Source organism: Oncorhynchus mykiss, chromosome 9, assembly GCF_013265735.2.
Source record: "Oncorhynchus mykiss isolate Arlee chromosome 9, USDA_OmykA_1.1, whole genome shotgun sequence".
Lineage (NCBI taxonomy): Eukaryota > Metazoa > Chordata > Actinopteri > Salmoniformes > Salmonidae > Oncorhynchus > Oncorhynchus mykiss.
In genome coordinates this window covers 76,499,705-76,524,089 of record NC_048573.1, presented here as the reverse complement: position 1 = coordinate 76,524,089, position 24,385 = coordinate 76,499,705, and the positions used below count along the sequence as shown (strand labels likewise).

The following is a 24,385-nucleotide window of genomic DNA, read 5'->3' as shown; positions in this document are numbered from 1 at the left end:
AGTCTAGGGTTAGAGGTAGGCCCTGGGTCAGAGTTAGTATAGGGTTAGAGGTAGACCCTAGGTCAGGGTTAGGGACTAGGGTCAAGGTTTAACTCACCACTCCGCCATGCGTTTCTCCAGGGCAGGGAGCAGGGTTAGGGTTAGTCTAGGGTTAGAGGTAGACCCTGGGTCTGGGTTAGGGTTAGTCTAGGGTTAGAGGTAGGCCCTAGGTTAGGGGTTAGGGACTAGGGTCAGGGTTTAACTCACCACTCCGCCATGCGTTTCTCCAGGGCGGGGAGCAGGAACTGCTGGTGGAAACAGTATATAGAGCAGATGTTGGAGAAGATACCCATGACCACGTCTAGAGGGAAGGAGGAGCGGGAGCGCGCCTCCTCTAGGAGGGAGGAGCAGAACACCTGGTCCAGGAGGTACAGCCGAGACACGTAGGCCTTCTCTGTGTGGAGGAGCTCATTGGCTATGTTGAACACACGCTGCTGCACCGACAGCTGGGATTGGTCGGAGAGAGAGAGAGAGAGATAGAGAGAGAGACACACACACAGAGAGAGAGAGAGAGAGAGAGAGAGAGAGAGAGAGAGAGAGAGGGAGCGAGAGAGAGGGAGAGAGGGAGAGAGAGAGAGAGAGAGAGAGAAAGAGAGACACACAGACACAGAGAGAGAGAGAAAGAGAGACACACACAGACACAGAGAGAGAGAGAGAGAGAGAGAGACACAGACACAGAGAGAGAGAGAGAGACAGAGAGAGAGAGAGAGAGAGACAAAGACACAGAGAGAGAGACAGAGAGAGAGAGAAAAAGAGAGACACACACAGACAAGCATGTGCAAGTAAGCACACACACAGAGACACATACACACAGAGACATACACACACAGAGACACATACACAGGGACTCATACACAGAGACACACACACACACACACACACACACACACACATGCACACACACACACAGAAGAAGCTAGATCAGTATCTTGACCAAGACCAAAATAACAGGTTGTCATGGTAACGACACTGGAAAATGTTGTGTTTGTATATTTTCCATATTACGGATGGTTCATATGACTTTAATAAGTGATGCTAAAGAAGAGTCTGGCCTACCTCTGTAGAGTCCTGTCTGTCTGTTTGAGGCAGGGCCAAAGGCAGCAGATCCATCATGGGGTTGATCAGTTCAATTGTCTCGTCCCCACTCCCCTCCTCCAAGTCACTGTCCCCCTCCGAATCTCTCCCCCCCTCGGCCGATGCCCCCTCTCCCCCCGGACCCTCGGCATAGCCGGAGGAAGAGGAGCTAGAGAGGCGTGGCAGCGTGAGGGCGGGACTACATGGGTAGATGACCCGGTCCTCGTCGCCGGCGAAACACAGCTCCTCGCTGTGGGACGGAGAGCTGATGCTGTCGATGCCAGAGTCCCGATTGGCCAGCTTGCCGTCCGTCTGCGGCTGAAGGAGGGGCAAGTGTTCAGAGGGGATCTCTGATTGGCTCTCTGATTCTGACCCCACCTGCTCCTTCATCTCCATGGTGTCCGTGAGTCTCTCCGAGGCGCTGTAGCCAGACTCCATGGACAGACGCTTGTCAGAGATAGAGCACAACGTTCCTAGTTCATTATCATTGTCATCCTCTGGTACCTCCGTCTCCCCCGGCAACACATTAACCAGCACAGCCAGCCCCTGAGGTAGATCCCGGAGCTCCTGGAGGTCTTGAGAGGAACCAGGGGGCCAGACCACGGGGAGACAGCCCAGAGGGAGCTCTGAGGCTGGGGGAGAGAAGGTGTCCCCTCCTGGTCCCGTCTCGAGGACCCAGGGGGTGCAGAGACCCCCTCCCGTGATATCAGGCACCACAATGATCTTCTCCCTGTAGAGTAAACTCAGATTTAGAATGAAGTCTTAAAAAACTGGAGGAACTATATTATCTGGTGGAGAAAATCAATGACTCCTAAGTGGACAGGATATACTATAACTATGTCATGAATCACTTGGAACTATGCACTTAATGACTAGGAAATATGTAATTAATCACTTGGAACTATGTACTTAATGACTAGGAAGTATGTCATTAAATACTTGGAACTACACGACCGGTCTAAAGTTTTATAACACCTTCTCATTCAAGGGTTTTTCTTTATTTTTACTATTTTCTACATTGTAGAATAATAGTGAAGAAATCAACACTAGGAAATGAACACATATGGAATCATGTAGTAACCAAAAAAAGTGTTTAACAAATCTAAATATATTTTATATTTGAGATTCTTCAAAGTAGCCACCCTTTGCCTTGATGACAGTTTAGGAAACAGTCTTTGCATTCTCTCAACCAGGATTCTCTCAACCACTAGGGTAGCCTAGTGGTTAGAGCGTTGGACTAGTAACCGGAAGGTTGCAAGTTCAACTCCCCGAGCTGACAAGGTACAAATCGGTTCTGCCCGTGAACCCACTGTTCCTAGGCCGTCATTGAAAATAAGAATTTGTTCTTAACTGACTTGCCTCGTTAGATAAAGGTTAAAAAAAATTGTTGTCACCTGGAATGCATTTCAATTAACAGGTGTGCCTTCTTAAAAGTTCATTTGTGCAATTTCTTTACTTCTTAAAGCATTTGAGACAATCATTTATGTTGTGACAAGGTAGGTGTGGTATACAGAAGACAGCCCTATTTGGTGAAAGACCAAGTCCATATTATGGCAAGAACAGCTCAAATAAGCAAAGGGAAACGACAGTTCATCATTCATTTAAAACAGGTCAGTCAATATGGAAAATTCCAAGAACTTTGAAGGTTCCCTCAAGAGCAGTTGGAAAAACCATCAAGCGCTATGATGGAACTGGTTCTCATGAGGACCGCCACAGGAAAGGAAGACCCAGAGTTACCTCTGCTGCAGAGGATGAGTTCATTAGAGTTAACTGGCTCAGAAATTGCAGACCAAAAAAATTCTTCACGAAGTTCAAGTAACAGACACATCTCAACATCAACTGTTCAGAGGAGACTGTGTGAATCAGGCCTTCATGGTTGAATTGCTGCTAAGAAACACAAGCAATGGAGATTAGACCGGTGGAAATGTGTTCTTTGGTCTGATGAGTCCAAATTTGAGATTTTTGGTTCCCACTGCCGTGTCTTTGTGAAAAGTAGAGTAAGTGAACAGATGATCCCCACATGTGTATTTCCCACCATGGAGGAGGAGGTGTGGTGGTGCTTTGCTGGTGACAATGTCTGTGATTTATTTAGAATTCAAGGCACACAACCAGCATGGCTACCAGAGTATTCTGTAGCGATATACCATCCCATCTGGTTTGAATCTTAGTGGAACTATCATTTGTTTTTCAACAGGACAATGATCCAACACATCTCCAGACTGTGTGAGGGCTATTTGACCAAGAAGAAGAGTGAATGACTGCTGTATCAGATGACCTGGTCTCCACAATCCCCCGACCTTAACCAATTGAGATGGTTTGGGATGAGTCGGACCGCAGAGTGAAGGAAAAGCATAGGTGAAGCTGGTTGAGAGAATAACCAAAGAGTGAGCAAAGCTGTCATCAAGGCAAAGGGTGGCTATTTGAAGAACCTCACATTTAAAATATATTTTGATTTATTGAACTTTTTTTTGGTTACCAGATTCCATATGTGTTATTTCATAGTTTTGATGTCTTCACTATTATTCTACAATGTGGAAAATAGTAAAAATAAAGAAAAACCCCTTGAATGAGTAGGTGTTCTAAAACTTTGGACCAGTAGTGTATGTCATTAATCACTATAACTATGTCATTAATCACTATAACTATGTCATTAATCACTATAACTATGTAATTAATCACTATAACTATGTCATTAATCACTTGGAACTATGTCATTAATCACTATAACTATGTCATTAATCACTATAACTATGTCATTAATCACTATAACTATGTCATTAATCACTAGAACTATGTAATTAATCACTATAACTATGTAATTAATCACTATAACTATGTCATTAATCACTTGGAACTATGTCATTAATCACTATAACTATGTCATTAATCACTATAACTATGTCATTAATCACTATAACTATGTCATTAATCACTATAAATATGTCATTAATCACTTGGAACTATGTCATTAATCACTATAACTATGTCATTAATCACTTGGAACTATGTAATTGGTTCCATTGTAGGCCGACCGTGAAAACTGAGGTCAGCTCAAATACTTGACCTAAGTTTGATCCTGAGAATGACGGCTCACCTCTCAAACTTCTCGATAAGGGAGAGCACGCATGCGGTGGGGGAAGAGCTTCCCTCAACGCGGGGGAGTGTTTGGGGATGGCTGGCTCCTCCCCCTCTGGGGTCTGCAGGCAGAGGTCTACAGGGCGGAGGCAGAGGGAGGGGCTTGTCCGGGGCGCGGGGGCGTGGTCTAGCAGCACCAGCACTCTGCTGCAGGTGAGGAGGCTTTGGGGGCACTGAGGAGAAACAACACGACATACAACATGTTACTGACTGAGGAGAAATAACACGACATACAAGGTGTTGATCATCTTCGTATTTTTACCTAATATCTCTGATTAAACAACAGTAAACACAGTGTTACTGCTCAGATAAAGAGGGACGTAATGTCTTCTTTATTGTCCTTCTTCAGATAGTCGTTGTGAAGCCAAGATTTTATAGTTGATATCATTAGGCGGCCACGTCGGATGTGGCATGGCTTGCAAACTGTAACGGATTACAAAGGTAAACCCAACCGCGAGCTGCCCAGTGACGTGAGCCTACCAGACGAGCAAAATTTATATTTGTATTTATTAGGGATCCCCACAGACTCTTCCAATGTGTCCAAACACATTAAGGCGCTTACATTACATATAAAACTAAAGATAAAACAGGACATCATGTAACATTATTACACCACTACATATCTACAATACAACATGTATAATACTACCACTACAATACAACATGTATAATACCACCACTACAATACAACATGTATAATACCACCACTACAATACAACATGTATAATACCACCACCACTACAATACAACATGTATAATACCACCACTACAATACAACATGTATAATACCACCACTACAATACAACATGTATAATACCACCACTACAATACAACATGTATAATACCACCACTACAATACAACATGTATAATACCACCACTACAATACAACATGTATAATACCACCACTACAATACAACATGTATAATACCACCACTACAATACAACATGTATAATACCACCACCACTACAATACAACATGTATAATACCACCACTACAATACAACATGTATAATACCACCACTACAATACAACATGTATAATACCACCACTACAATACAACATGTATAATACCACCACTACAATACAACATGTATAATACCACCACTACAATACAACATGTATAATACCACCACTACAATACAACATGTATAATACCACCACTACAATACAACATGTATAATACCACCACCACTACAATACAACATGTATAATACCACCACTACAATACAACATGTATAATACCACCACTACAATACAACATGTATAATACCACCACTACAATACAACATGTATAATACCACCACTACAATACAACATGTATAATACCACCACCACTACAATACAACATGTATAATACCACCACTACAATACAACATGTATAATACCACCACTACAATACAACATGTATACTACCACCACTACAATACAACATGTATAATACCACCACTACAATACAACATGTATAATACCACCACTACAATACAACATGTATACCACCACTACAATACAACATGTATAATACCACCACTACAATACAACATGTATAATACCACCACTACAATACAACATGTATAATACAACCACCACTACAATACAACATGTATAATACCACCACCACTACAATACAACATGTATAATACCACCACTACAATACAACATGTATAATACCACCACTACAATACAACATGTATAATACCACCACTACAATATAACATGTATAATACCACCACTACAATACAACATGTATAATACCACCACTACAATACAACATGTATAATACCACCACCACTACAATACAACATGTATAATACCACCACTACAATACAACATGTATAATACCACCACTACAATACAACATGTATAATACCACCACTACAATACAACATGTATAATACCACCACTACAATACAACATGTATAATACCACCACTACAATACAACATGTATAATACCACCACTACAATACAACATGTATAATACCACCACTACAATACAACATGTATAATACCACCACTACAATACAACATGTATAATACCACCACCACTACAATACAACATGTATAATACCACCACTACAATACAACATGTGTAATACCACCACTACAATACAACATGTATACCACCACTACAATACAACATGTATAATACCACCACTACAATACAACATGTATAATACCACCACTACAATACAACATGTATAATACCACCACTACAATACAACATGTATAATACCACCACTACAATACAACATGTATAATACCACTACTACAATACAACATGTATAATACCACCACTACAATACAACATGTATAATACCACCACTACAATACAACATGTATAATACCACCACCACTACAATACAACATGTATAATACCACCACTACAATACAACATGTATAATACCACCACTACAATACAACATGTATAATACCACCACCACTACAATACAACATGTATAATACCACCACCACTACAATACAACATGTATAATACCACCACCACTACAATACAACATGTATAATACCACCACTACAATACAACATGTATAATACCACCACTACAATACAACATGTATAATACCACCACCACTACAATACAACATGTATAATACCACCACCACTACAATACAACATGTATAATACCACCACTACAATACAACATGTATAATACCACCACCACTACAATACAACATGTATAATACCACCACTACAATACAACATGTATAATACCACCACTACAATACAACATGTATAATACCACCACCACAATACAACATGTATAATACCACCACTACAATACAACATGTATAATACCACCACTACAATACAACATGTATTATACCACCACTACAATACAACATGTATAATACCACCACTACAATACAACATGTATAATACCACCACCACTACAATACAACATGTATAATACCACCACTACAATACAACATGTATAATACCACCACTACAATACAACATGTATAATACCACCACCACTACAATACAACATGTATACTACCACCACTACAATACAACATGTATAATACCACCACTACAATACAACATGTATAATACCACCACTACAATACAACATGTATAATACCACCACCACAATACAACATGTATAATACCACCACTACAATACAACATGTATAATACCACCACTACAATACAACATGTATTATACCACCACTACAATACAACATGTATAATACCACCACTACAATACAACATGTATAATACCACCACCACTACAATACAACATGTATAATACCACCACTACAATACAACATGTATAATACCACCACTACAATACAACATGTATAATACCACCACTACAATACAACATGTATAATACCACCACTACAATACAACATGTATAATACCACCACTACAATACAACATGTATAATACCACCACTACATATCTACAATACAACATGTATAATACCACCACTACAATACAACATGTATAATACCACCACTACAATACAACATGTATAATACCACCACCACTACAATACAACATGTATAATACCACCACTACAATACAACATGTATAATACCACCACCACTACAATACAACATGTATAATACCACCACTACAATACAACATGTATAATACCACCACTACAATACAACATGTATAATACCACCACTACAATACAACATGTATAATACCACCACCACTACAATACAACATGTATAATACCACCACTACAATACAACATGTATAATACCACCACTACAATACAACATGTATAATACCACCACCACTACAATACAACATGTATAATACCACCACCACTACATTACAACATGTATAATACCACCACCACTACAATACAACATGTATAATACCACCACTACAATACAACATGTATAATACCACCACTACATATCTACAATACAACATGTATAATACTACCACTACAATACAACATGTATAATACTACCACTACAATACAACATGTATAATACCACCACTACAATATAACATGTATAATACCACCACTACAATACAACATGTATAATACCACCACTACAATACAACATGTATAATACCACCACTACAATACAACATGTATAATACCACCACTACAATACAACATGTATAATACCACCACTACAATACAACATGTATAATACCACCACTACAATACAACATGTATAATACCACCACTACAATACAACATGTATAATACCACCACTACAATACAACATGTATAATACCACCACTACAATACAACATGTATAATACCACCACTACAATACAACATGTATAATACCACCACTACAATACAACATGTATAATACCACCACTACAATACAACATGTATAATACCACCACTACAATACAACATGTATAATACCACCACTACAATACAACATGTATAATACCACCACTACAATACAACATGTATAATACCACCACTACAATACAACATGTATAACACCACCATTACAATACAACATGTATAATACCACCACTACAATACAACATGTATAATACCACCACTACAATACAACATGTATAATACCACCACTACAATACAACATGTATAATACCACCACTACAATACAACATGTATAATACCACCACTACAATACAACATGTATAATACCACCACTACAATACAACATGTATAATACCACCACTACATATCTACAATACAACATGTATAATACCACCACTACAATACAACATGTATAATACCACCACCACTACAATACAACATGTATAATACCACCACTACAATACAACATGTATAATACCACCACCACTACAATACAACATGTATAATACCACCACTACAATACAACATGTATAATACCACCACTACAATACAACATGTATAATACCACCACTACAATACAACATGTATAATACCACCACTACAATACAACATGTATAATACCACCACTACAATACAACATGTATAATACCACCACTACAATACAACATGTATAATACCACCACTACAATACAACATGTATAATACCACCACTACAATACAACATGTATAATACCACCACTACAATACAACATGTATAATACCACCACTACATATCTACAATACAACATGTATAATACCACCACTACAATACAACATGTATAATACCACCACCACTACAATACAACATGTATAATACCACCACTACAATACAACATGTATAATACCACCACCACTACAATACAACATGTATAATACCACCACTACAATACAACATGTATAATACCACCACTACAATACAACATGTATAATACCACCACTACAATACAACATGTATAATACCACCACTACAATACAACATGTATAATACCACCACTACAATACAACATGTATAATACCACCACTACAATACAACATGTATAATACCACCACTACAATACAACATGTATAATACCACCACTACAATACAACATGTATAATACCACCACTACAATACAACATGTATAATACCACCACCACTACAATACAACATGTATAATACCACCACTACAATACAACATGTATAATACCACCACTACAATACAACATGTATAATACCACCACTACAATACAACATGTATAATACCACTACTACAATACAACATGTATAATACCACCACTACAATACAACATGTATAATACCACCACTACAATACAACATGTATAATACCACCACTACAATACAACATGTATAATACCACCACTACAATACAACATGTATAATACCACCACTACAATACAACATGTATAATACCACTACTACAATACAACATGTATAATACCACCACCACTACAATACAACATGTATAATACCACCACTACAATACAACATGTATAATACCACCACTACAATACAACATGTATACCACCACCACTACAATACAACATGTATAATACCACCACTACAATACAACATGTATAATACCACCACTACAATACAACATGTATAATACCACCACTACAATACAACATGTATAATACCACCACTACAATACAACATGTATAATACCACCACTACAATACAACATGTATAATACCACCACTACAATACAACATGTATAATACCACCACCACAATACAACATGTATAATACCACCACTACAATACAACATGTATAATACCACCACTACAATACAACATGTATAATACCACCACTACAATACAACATGTATAATACCACCACCACTACAATACAACATGTATAATACCACCACCACCACAATACAACATGTATAATACCACCACTACAATACAACATGTATAATACCACCACTACAATACAACATGTATAATACCACCACTACAATACAACATGTATAATACCACCACTACAATACAACATGTATAATACCACCACTACAATACAACATGTATAATACCACCACCACTACAATACAACATGTATAATACCACCACTACAATACAACATGTATAATACCACCACCACTACAATACAACATGTATAATACCACCACTACAATACAACATGTATAATACCACCACTACAATACAACATGTATAATACCACCACTACAATACAACATGTATAATACCACCACTACAATACAACATGTATAATACCACCACTACAATACAACATGTATAATACCACCACTACAATACAACATGTATAATACCACCACTACAATACAACATGTATAATACCACCACCACTACAATACAACATGTATAATACCACCACTACAATACAACATGTATAATACCACCACTACAATACAACATGTATAATACCACCACTACATATCTACAATATAACATGTATAATACCACCACTACAATACAACATGTATAATACCACCACTACAATACAACATGTATAATACCACCACTACAATACAACATGTATAATACCACCACCACAATATAACATGTATAATACCACCACCACTACAATACAACATGTATACCACCACCACTACAATACAACATGTATAATACCACCACTACAATACAACATGTATAATACCACCACTACAATACAACATGTATAATACCACCACTACAATACAACATGTATAATACCACCACTACAATACAACATGTATAATACCACCACTACAATACAACATGTATAATACCACCACTACAATACAACATGTATTATACCACCACTACAATACAACATGTATAATACCACCACTACAATACAACATGTATAATACCACCACTACAATACAACATGTATAATACCACCACTACAATACAACATGTATAATACCACCACTACAATACAACATGTATAATACCACCACTACAATACAACATGTATAATACCACCACTACAATACAACATGTATAATACCACCACTACAATACAACATGTATAATACCACCACTACAATACAACATGTATAATACCACCACTACATATCTACAATACAACATGTATAATACCACCACTACAATACAACATGTATAATACCACCACTACAATACAACATGTATAATACCACCACCACTACAATACAACATGTATAATACCACCACTACAATACAACATGTATAATACCACCACTACAATACAACATGTATAATACCACCACCACTACAATATAACATGTATAATACCACCACTACAATACAACATGTATAATACCACCACTACAATACCACATGTATAATACCACCACTACAATACAACATGTATAATACCACCACTACAATACAACATGTATAATACCACCACTACAATACAACATGTATAATACCACCACTACATATCTACAATATAACATGTATAATACCACCACTACAATACAACATGTATAATACCACCACTACAATACAACATGTATAATACCACCACTACAATACAACATGTATAATACCACCACCACAATATAACATGTATAATACCACCACCACTACAATACAACATGTATACCACCACCACTACAATACAACATGTATAATACCACCACTACAATACAACATGTATAATACCACCACTACAATACAACATGTATAATACCACCACTACAATACAACATGTATAATACCACCACTACAATACAACATGTATAATACCACCACTACAATACAACATGTATAATACCACCACTACAATACAACATGTATAATACCACCACTACAATACAACATGTATAATACCACCACTACAATACAACATGTATAATACCACCACTACAATACAACATGTATAATACCACCACTACAATACAACATGTATAATACCACCACTACATATCTACAATACAACATGTATAATACCACCACTACAATACAACATGTATAATACCACCACCACTACAATACAACATGTATAATACCACCACTACAATACAACATGTATAATACCACCACCACTACAATACAACATGTATAATACCACCACTACAATACAACATGTATAATACCACCACTACAATACAACATGTATAATACCACCACTACAATATAACATGTATAATACCACCACTACAATACAACATGTATAATACCACCACTACAATACAACATGTATAATACCACCACTACAATACAACATGTATAATACCACCACTACAATACAACATGTATAATACCACCACTACAATACAACATGTATAATACCACCACTACAATACAACATGTATAATACCACCACTACAATACAACATGTATAATACCACCACTACAATACAACATGTATAATACCACCACTACAATACAACATGTATAATACCACCACTACAATACAACATGTATAATACCACCACTACAATACAACATGTATAATACCACCACTACAATACAACATGTATAATACCACCACTACAATACAACATGTATAATACCACCACTACAATACAACATGTATAATACCACCACTACAATACAACATGTATAATACCACCACTACAATACAACATGTATAATACCACCACTACAATACAACATGTATAATACCACCACTACAATACAACATGTATAATACCACCACTACAATACAACATGTATAATACCACCACTACAATACAACATGTATAATACCACCACTACAATACAACATGTATAATACCACCACTACAATACAACATGTATAATACCACCACTACAATACAACATGTATAATACCACCACTACAATACAACATGTATAATACCACCACTACAATACAACATGTATAATACCACCACTACATATCTACAATACAACATGTATAATACCACCACTACAATACAACATGTATAATACCACCACCACTACAATACAACATGTATAATACCACCACTACAATACAACATGTATAATACCACCACCACTACAATACAACATGTATAATACCACCACTACAATACAACATGTATAATACCACCACTACAATACAACATGTATAATACCACCACTACAATACAACATGTATAACACCACCACTACAATACAACATGTATAATACCACCACCACTACAATACAACATGTATAATACCACCACTACAATACAACATGTATAATACCACCACTACAATACAACATGTATAATACCACCACTACAATACAACATGTATAATACCACCACTACAATACAACATGTATAATACCACCACTACAATACAACATGTATAATACCACCACTACAATACAACATGTATAATACCACCACTACAATACAACATGTATAATACCACCACTACAATACAACATGTATAATACCACCACCACTACAATACAACATGTATAATACCACCACTACAACACAACATGTATAATACCACCACTACAATACAACATGTATAATACCACCACCACTACAATACAACATGTATAATACCACCACTACAATACAACATGTATAATACCACCACTACAATACAACATGTATAATACCACCACTACAATACAACATGTATAATACCACCACTACAATACACCATGTATAATACCACCACTACAATACAACATGTATAATACCACCACTACAATACAACATGTATAATACCACCACTACAATACAACATGTATACCACCACCACTACAATACAACATGTAAAATACCACCACCACTACAATACAACATGTATAATACCACCACTACAATACAACATGTATAACACCACCACTACAATACAACATGTATAATACCACCACTGCATATCTACAATACAACATGTATAATACCACCACCACTACAATACAACATGTATAATACCACCACCACTACAATACAACATGTATAATACCACCACTACAATACAACATGTATAATACCACCACTACAATACAACATGTATAATACCACCACTACAATACAACATGTATAATACCACCACTACAATACAACATGTATAATACCACCACCACTACAATACAACATGTATAATACCACCACTACAATACAACATGTGTAATACCACCACTACAATACAACATGTATACCACCACTACAATACAACATGTATAATACCACCACTACAATACAACATGTATAATACCACCACTACAATACAACATGTATAATACCACCACTACAATACAACATGTATAATACCACCACTACAATATAACATGTATAATACCACCACTACAATACAACATGTATAATACCACCACTACAATACAACATGTATAATACCACCACTACAATACATGTATAATACCACCACTACAATACAACATGTATAATACCACCACTACAATACAACATGTATAATACCACCACTACAATACAACATGTATAATACCACCACCACTACAATACAACATGTATAATACCACCACTACAATACAACATGTATAATACCACCACTACAATACAACATGTATAATACCACCACTACAATACAACATGTATAATACCACCACTACAATACAACATGTATAATACCACCACTACAATACAACATGTATAATACCACCACTACAATACAACATGTATAATACCACCACTACAATACAACATGTATAATACCACCATACAACAATATTACAATGTACGTGTGTGTAGAATGCGTGTGCTAGTGCTTGTGTGCGTGTGCATGTGTCTGTACCTGTGTGTCTGTGTGTGTGTCTGTACCTGTGTACCTGTGTGTCTGTGTGTGTGTGTGTGTGTGTGTGTGTGTGTGTCTCTCTCTTCGCAGTCCCCGCTGTTCTATAAAATGTATTTTTACCTGCTATTTAAATCTGATTCTCCTGCTGCATCAGTTACCTGATGTGGAATAGAGTTCCATGTAGTCATGGCTCTATGTAGTACTGTGGAATAGAGTTCCATGTTGTCATGGCTCTATGTAGTACTGTGAAATAGAGTTCCATGTGGTCATGGCTCTATGGAGTACTGTGGAATAGACTTCCATGTAGTCATGGCTCTATGTAGTACTGTGCGCCTCCCATAGTCTGTTCTATAGTTTAAACAGACAGCTCGGTACATTCAGCTTGTCAACACTTCTTACCAAAACAAGTAGTGATGACGTCAACCTCTCTTCCACTTTATATGCCTTCTAAGCCTGCTTTGAGGCAAGCAACACTGAATCATGCATAAGAGCACCAGCTGTCCCGGATGACTGTATGATCACGCTCGCCGTAGCCGATGTGGGTAAAACCTTTAAACAGGCTAATATTCACAAGGCCGCAGGGCAAGACGGATTACCAGGACACATAGTCAGAGCATGCGCTGACCAGCTGACAAGTCTCTTCACTGACCTCTCCCTGACCCAGTCTGTAATACCTACATGTTTCAAACAGACCACCATAGTCCCTGTGCCCAAGAACACCAAGGTAACCTGTCTAAATGATTACCGCCCCACAGCACTCATATCTGTAGCCATGAAATGCTTTGAAAGGATGGTCATGGACTCACATCAACATCATCATCACAGACTCCCTGGATCCACTCCAATTCACATACCGCCCCAACAGATCCACAGATGACTCAATCTCTATTGCACTCCACACTGCCCTTTCCCACCTGGACAAAAGGAACACCTATGTGAGAATGCTGTTCATTGACTACAGCTCAGCGTTCAACACCATAGTGCCCTCCAAGCTCATCACTAAGCTAAGGACCCTTGGACAGAACACCTCCCTCTGCAACTGGATCCTGGACTTCCTGACGGGCCGTTCCCAGGTGGTGAGGGTTGGCAACAACACATCCGACACACTGGCCCTCAACACGGGAGTCCCTCAAGGATGTGTGCTTAGTCTGCTTCCTGTACTACCAGTTCACCCACGAGCGACGATGGTTGGCCTGATCCTCAACGATGATGAAACAGCCTATAGAGAGAGGTCGGAAACCCGGCAGGTGTGGTGCCAGGACAACAACCTCTCCCTCAGCAAGACAAAGGAGCTGATCGTGGACTACAGGAAACAGAGTGCCAAGCACGCCCCCATCCACATCTGTGGGGCTGTAGTGGATCAGGTTGAAAGCTTCAAGTTCCTCTGTGTCCACGTCACTAAGGACCTATCATGGTCCAAACACACCAACACAGTCGTTCAGGAGGCTGGGCCCTTAGATCCTCAAAGAGTTCTACAGCTGCACCATTGAGAACATTGTGACTGGCTGCATCACCGGTATGGCAACTACTCAGCATCTGACAAGGCTACAGAGGGTAGTGCATGCGGACCAGGACATCACTGGGGCCGAGCGCCTTGTCATCCAAGACCTCTATACCAGGCGGTGTCAGAGGAAGGCCCTAAGCATTTTCAAAGAAACCAACCACCCAAGTCATAAGACTGTTCTCTCTGCTACCGCACAGCAAGCAGTACTAAAGTGCAAAGTGCCAAATAGTTAACCAAATAGCTACCCAAATAGCTACCCAAATAGCTACCCAAATAGCTACCCAAATAGCTACCCGACTCTCTGCAGTTTTCTACATTGCAGAATAATAGCGAAGACATCAAAACTATGAAATAACACATACGGAATCATTGTGTTAAACAAATCCCCAAAATATATATTTGAAATGTAGGATTCTTCAAAGTAGCCACCCTTTGCCTTGATGACAGCTTTGCATACTCTTAACTCGGTACGGGTACCCTGTGTATATAGCCATGTTATTACCTCGTACCCATGCACATTGACTCAGTACTGGTACTCTGTGTAATATAGCCATCATATCGTTACTCATTGTGTATTAAATACTAATAATACTAATAACATTTGAATTGATTTTGATTTACCTTGTGGTTTAGGCCCAGGTAAGGGAGGGCGTGTCTTGAGGGCGGTGGAGGGCACTTCTTGAGGAGTTCCACTCCCATTGTCTCCTCTGTTACAGCTGTGTCGAGCGGGGTGCAGCAGGGCCCCGGGGGGTTGCAGACCCAGTGGCCCGGAGGTTTGAGGGCCGGGGTCTGAGCTTAGGCGAGGGGTCTCTGTCTGGGTGTCTGAGTCGTCGTCGTGGGCCCCGAGGCATGCACCGTGAGCACCAGGCTCCAGGGATAGGCTCTTCGTCATCAGCCGAGGACTGGAGGAGGACGGGCCTGGGGAGATGATAGGTAGACAAATTATAGAGTATACAGTATTATACCTCGTACTGGAGGTCACTGAGAGAGAGAAACATAGTCAAGACAATCAATCAAATGTATTTATAAACCACTTTTTACATGAGCAGTTATTGTACAGAAACCCAGCCTAAAACCCCCAAAGAGCAAGCAATGCAGGTGTAGAAGCACGGTGGCTAGGATAAACTCCCTAGAAAAGCAGGAATCTAGGAAGAAACCTAGAGAGGAACCAGGACATCCGTTACATAAACATATACATTATAGAGTATTTAATACTGGACTGGACGAGGACGGGCCAGAGGGAGATAGGGAGACATGTAGGGACCAGGGCCGTCACCAGAGTTTCAGAACATTCAGTTGGCTGCCCAGTTGGCTGCCCAGTTGGCTGCCCAGGTGGCTGCCCAGTTGGCTGCCCAGATGGCTGCCCAGTTGGCTGCACAGTTGGCTGCACAGTTGGCTGCCCAGTTGGCTGCCCAGGTGGCTGCCCAGTATTGGAAAGCTCAGGAAAACATCAGTGAAGCTCATCGGCGGCAGGTAGCCTGGCGGGAAGGAGCGTTGGGCTGGTAACCAAAAGGTTGCTGGATTGAAATAGCTTTGGGTAGTGAGGCAGCTCCAAAATGCAGGTGTTTCAGCCTAGCTCAGTGCTTTCTGTAGTGGTGGGGCTAGCAAGCAGAAAATATGGAGTGTAGGGGTTGTTAATATTCTCCAGTTGCGCCGTGATTGGCTCAGTGTTCTGTCACTCATGGGGACACTACGTCACCGCAAAATCTACAAGGAGAGCTCAAAAATTCTAGCACCTTGGGTGCTGCCATAGAGTTACATTAGTAGTGCCCATCCAAGAAGGCTCAAGGTCATTGGCCACAGATAAAATGACGTCAAATCACGTTGTATCTACAGTCGCTTTGATTGGACTGATCATGTCAACATCAGACTTTCACAATCTTAGCTAGAAGTCATCATGAATCAAGTTGACAATCTACTGGCAAATCCTTATTAATTCTTGTCATATGAAGAGAAACAATGAAGGGGAAAGTATAGATAAAACATATCGGTGCTCATGGACCGTTGGACATAAACATTACACAACACGTTGGAAATCGCATAATTCAACAATGGGTGGTTTGGAAGGAATCAGTGGCTAACTGCAAGTGTTGCAAAGCAATCCCTAGCCTGCTATTCAGTGGAGAGGGTGTGTGGTCCAAGTCTGGGTTTAAGAGTCTATTTTTCCAAGCTTAAAATGATAAACAGTCAACATTGGCCATGCTGTCAATCCAGCATGACTTCTGTTGTGTTCAAAACAACTGGAATCTCGGAACTGGGAAATCTCAGGCTTCCGGTACAGAGTCAATGTGGAGGCTATATACAGGGGGTACCTGTACAGAGTCAATGTGGAGGCTATATACAGGGGGTACCGGTACAGAGTCAATGTAGAGGCTATATACAGGGGGTACCGGTACAGAGTCAATGTGGAGGCTATATACAGGGGGTACCGGTACAGAGTCAATGTGGAGGCTATATACAGGGGGTACCGGTACAGAGTCAATGTGGAGGCTATATACAGGGGGTACTGATACAGAGTCAATGTGGAGGCTATATACAGGGGGTACCTGTACAGAGTCAATGTGGAGGCTATATACAGGGGGTACCTGTACAGAGTCAATGTGGAGGCTATATACAGGGGGTACCTGTACAGAGTCAATGTGGAGGCTATATACAGGGGGTACCGGTACAGAGTCAATGTGGAGGCTATATACAGGGGGTACCTGTACAGAGTCAATGTGGAGACTATATACAGGGGGTACCTGTACAGAGTCAATGTGGAGGCTATATACAGGGGGTACCGGTACAGAGTCAATGTGGAGGCTATATACAGGGGGTACCGGTACAGAGTCAATGTGGAGGCTATATACAGGGGGTACCGGTACAGAGTCACTGGGGAGGCTATATACAGGGGGTACCGGTACAGAGTCAATGTGCGGGGGCAGAGGTAATTGAGGTAATATATACATGTAGATATAGTTATTAAAGTGACTATACATAGATAATAACAGAGAGTAGCAGCAGTGTAAAAGCGCGGGGGGGGGGGGGGGGGGGGGGCAATGCAAATAGTCTGAGTAGCCGCCATTTGACAAGATTATTAGAGAGTCTTATGGCTTGGGGGTAGAAGCTGTTTAGAAGCCTTTTGGACCTAGACTCGGTGCTCCAGGTTCCCGCTTGCCATACGGTAGTAGAGAGAACAGACTATGACTGGGGAGGCTGGTGTCTTTGACAATTTTTGGGGCCTTTCTCTGACACCGCCTGGTATAGAGGTCATGGATGGCAGGAAGCTTGGCCCCAGTGATTTACTGGGCCGTACGCACTACCCTCTGTAAGTGCCTTGCGGTCGGAGGCCGAGCAGTTGCCATACCAGGCTGTGATGCAACCAGTCAGGATGCTCTCGATGGTGCAGCTGTAGAACCTTTCGAGGACCTGAGGACCAAATCTATACAATATAAACATGTGTTTGTAAAGGGTGACGTGTTGTGCTGAAGGACGGCTCACTGTCTGAAGTGATGTCACGTTAGCCGCATCACACCTAATCTCGTACCCAGACACTTCCGCCCAAATGCACAGAAGGTCTGGAGGACCAATGCACCAAACGTGACCTTCATTAGTTAGTTTTTTTTTTTGTGGAAATGGGGTTTAGCAATAATGATGACTTTGTGACTGTGGTAACCAGTGACGATGACAAATACTTTACTCAGTAAGGTCACTCCTATAGAACGTAAAGGTTGATATCCAAGGTTGTGTGTTCAATAGACTGGAGAAGACATTACACCAAGAAACACTTTACCTTGATGAAAACCCCCACAAACTAAAGACATTGAAAGTGCCCCTTTCTTTTCGAACCAAATTACATGTTCCTCAGTACACAAACCCACACACAACAACAACAACGACGAGCCACACCGCACAGTGCTGGGCTCAGTCAGGTCTTTGACACATTCAGTCCCCCGCTGAAAGATCAGCCACGAAATGTTGGCACCATTGATAACAGGTTGTAATCAAGCCCTGGTCTCCATGGGAACAGAAGAGGACTGGTGCCTTAGTCTCAGGTTGGACTAGTTCAAATCATTTTGGTTCTGAATAAGCTATTTATTCACACTTTATGTAGTGTCCTGTAACACTATTCACAGTACCTCCAGCAGGCAGAGAGGCAAGAACCATTGGTACTCCAGCTCCCTTATCCATACAAAGGCATTTCCTAACAGACCTGCTAACTTTTTTTGTTGTTACTTTTTAAGGTTGGAACCAACATGCAGTACCACTATTCACAGTACCTCCAGCAGGAAGAGAGGCAAGAACCATTGGTCCTCCAGCTCAGGGACAAGCTACACTATTCACAGTCCATTGGTCCTCCAGCTCAGGGACAAGCTACACTATTCACAGTCCATTGGTCCTCCAGCTCAGGGACAAGCTACACTATTCACAGTCCATTGGTCCTCCAGCTCAGGGACAAGCTACACTATTGTGTAATGTTCAAGGAATTACATTGCTGGACTTTTCAAACTTCATGTACAGTTGAAGTCAGAAGTTAACATACACCTGAGCCAAATACATTTAAACTCCGTTTTTCCACAATTCCTGACATTTAATCCAAGTAAAAATTCCCTGTTTCAGGTCAGTTAGGATCACCACTGTCGCGGTCGTTATAACCATGAGACCAGCGTGGTAAGTTAACATAACTCTTTAATCAAGAGAGAACACTGAACAAAACTAACAAAACGAACCGTGACGCAATATGGCTAGTGCAGAACAGGCAACTTAACATAGAACTATCCAAGGAATATGGCTACCTAAATATGGTCCCCAATCATAGACAACGATAAACAGCTGCCTCTGATTGAGAACCAATCTAGGCAGCCATAGACATATTAACACCTCGACTAGGAAAACCCCATAAGCATACAAAAACCACTAGACAATACAAAACTACACAAACCACCCTTGTCACACCCTGACCTAAACAAATAATAAAGAAAACTAAGATACCTACGGTCAGGGTGTGACACACACCTTATTTTAAGAATGTGAAATTTCAGAATAATAGTAGAGACAATGATTATTTCAGCTTTTATTTCTTTCATCACATTCTCGGTGGGTCAGAAGTTTACATACACTCAATTAGTATTTGGTAGCATTGCCTTTTACATTGTTTAACTTAGGTCACACATTTAAGTTAGCCTTCCACAAGCTTCCCACAACAAGTTGGGTGAGTTTTGGCCCATTCCTCCTGACAGAGCTGGTGTAACTAAGTCAGGTTTGTAGGCCTCCTTGCTCGCACACGCTTTTTCAGTTCTGCTCACAAATTTTCTATATGATTGAGGTCAGGGCTTTGTGATGGCCACTCCAATACCTTGACTTTGTTGTCCTTAAGCCATTTTACCACAACTTTGGAAGTATGCTTGGGGTCATCGTCCATTTAGAAGACCCATTTGCGACCAAAATTTAACTTCCTGACTGATGTCTTGAGATATTTCTTCAATATATCCACATAATTTCCCCACCTCATGATGCAATCTATTTTGTGAAGTGCACCAGTCCCTCTTGCAGCAAAACACCCCCACAACATGATGCTGCCACCCCTGTGCTTCACGGTTGGGATGGTGTTCTTCGGCTTGCAAGCCTCCCCATTTTTCCTCCAAACAGAACGATGGTCATTATGGCCAGACAGTTCTATTTTTGTTTCATCAGACCAGAGGACATTTCTCCCAAAAGTACGGTCTTTGTCCCCATGTGCAGTTGCAAACCATAGTCTGGCTTTTTTATGGCAATTTTGGAGCAGTGGCTTCTTCCTTGCTGAGCGGCCTTTCAGATTATGTCGATATGGGACTTGTTTTACTGTGGATATAGATACTTTTGTACCTGTTTCCTCCAGCATCTTCACAAGGTCCTTTGCTGTTGTTCTGGGATTGATTTGCACTTCTCGCACCAAAGTTCGTTCATCTCTAGGAGACAGAATGCGTCTCCTTCCTGAGCGGTATGACGGCTGCGTGGTCCCATGGTGTTTATACTTGTGTACTATAGTTTGTAAAGATGAACGTGGTACCTTCAGACGTTTTGAAATTACTCCAAAGGATGAACCAGACTTGTGGAGGTCTACAATTGTTTTTCTGAGGTCTTGGCTGATTTCCTTTGATTTTCCCATGATGTCAAGCAAAGAGGCACTGAGCTTGAAGGTAGGCCTTGAAATACATCTACAGGTACACCTCCAATTGACTCAAATGATGTCAATTAGCCTATCAGAAGCTTCTAAAGCCATGACATAATTTTCCAAGCTGTTTAAAGGCACAGTCAACTTAATATATGTAAACTTCTGACCCACTGGAATTGTGATACAGTGAATTATAAGTGAAATAATCTGTTTGTAGATGTCCTAACCGACTTGCAAAAACTATAGTTTGTTAACAAGAAAGTTGTGGAGTGGTTGAAAAATTAGTTTTTTAAATTTTTACCCCCTTTTTTCTCCCCAATTTCATGGTATCCAATTGTTAGTAGCTACTATCTTGTCTCATCGCTACAACTCCCGTACGGGCTCGGGAGAGACGAAGGTCGAAAGTCATGCGATACATGTTGAAAGTCATGCGATACACAACCCAACCAAGCCGCACTGCTTCTTAACACAGCGCGCATCCAACCCGGAAGCCAGCCGCACCAATGTGTTGGAGGAAACACTGTGCACCTGGCAACCTTGGTTAGCGTGCACTGCGCCCGGCCCGCCACAGGAGTCGCTGGTGCACGATGAGACAACAATATCCCTACCGGCCAACCCCTCCCTAATCCGGACAATGCTAGGCTAAATCTGCGTCGCCCCACGGACCTCCCGGTCGCAGCCGGTTACGACAGAGCCAACCAAATGAATCCAACCAAAGTGTATGTAAACTTCTGACTTCAACTGTATATCCTCCAAACAACGGTTTCGATTATCACTTATATAAATCGGGTTACCAACATATTCAAATAATGAACAACATATTTTCTTCAGAAACTGTTTGTTTTTTACCAGATTTAATCCCGATATAATCTGACACAAATCTAGGGTTGCTACCCAAGACGGCTAGTCGTTTGTTCTATCGGTTCGGTTGCTAGAGATGTGACCCTGTCGTTCAGTCTTTTTGTTCTGTATCTATGGACTCGACCCAGTCGTTCAGTCTTTTTGTTCTGTATCTATGGACTCGACCCAGTCGTTCAGTCTTTTTGTTCTGTATCTATGGACTCAACCCAGTCATTCAGTCTTTTTGTTCTGTATCTATGGACTCGACCCAGTCGTTCAGTCTTTTTGTTCTGTATCTGTGGACGCGACCCAGTCGTTCATTCTAAATGTTCCATTGCCATATTGACTGGCAATGTTCTTATCCCTTGCTTGCTAGCTAGCCATCTACGGCTAATTTAGAGTCACGTCAAAAGCGCAGACAGAATAACAACAGTAGCTGCATTTGCATTTGTTTAAGCTGTTTTCCAGAGACATTTATTTGGGTAAATCCATAACAATGTGCTAATGAGACACAATTTCACCTGGCATAGAAAATGTACTCTCTCCTCAGGACACTGTTGTTCAGAGGAGCTAGCTAACAATACAGCTAACACAATATCTTCAAACTGAAGCTGGAAAACTGGAAACTAGCAGCACTTAGTTTCGTTTGACCTTTTTTCAAT

General features: G+C 40.1%; 1 protein-coding gene across 1 annotated transcript in view; it reads right to left on the bottom strand.

Annotated features, from left to right (window-relative positions):
• The window catches only part of fgd1 (FYVE, RhoGEF and PH domain containing 1), a 109,128-nt gene that overhangs the window by 32,039 nt on the left and 52,704 nt on the right, over nt 1–24,385 (bottom strand). The window contains exons 2-5 of the mRNA XM_036989079.1: nt 17,372–17,668; nt 4,208–4,421; nt 1,096–1,843; nt 247–485 (exon numbers count right to left, since the gene is read on the bottom strand). Coding sequence (XP_036844974.1) covers nt 247–485; nt 1,096–1,843; nt 4,208–4,421; nt 17,372–17,668 — 1,498 coding nt within the window. The remainder of the gene's footprint in view (nt 1–246; nt 486–1,095; nt 1,844–4,207; nt 4,422–17,371; nt 17,669–24,385) is intronic.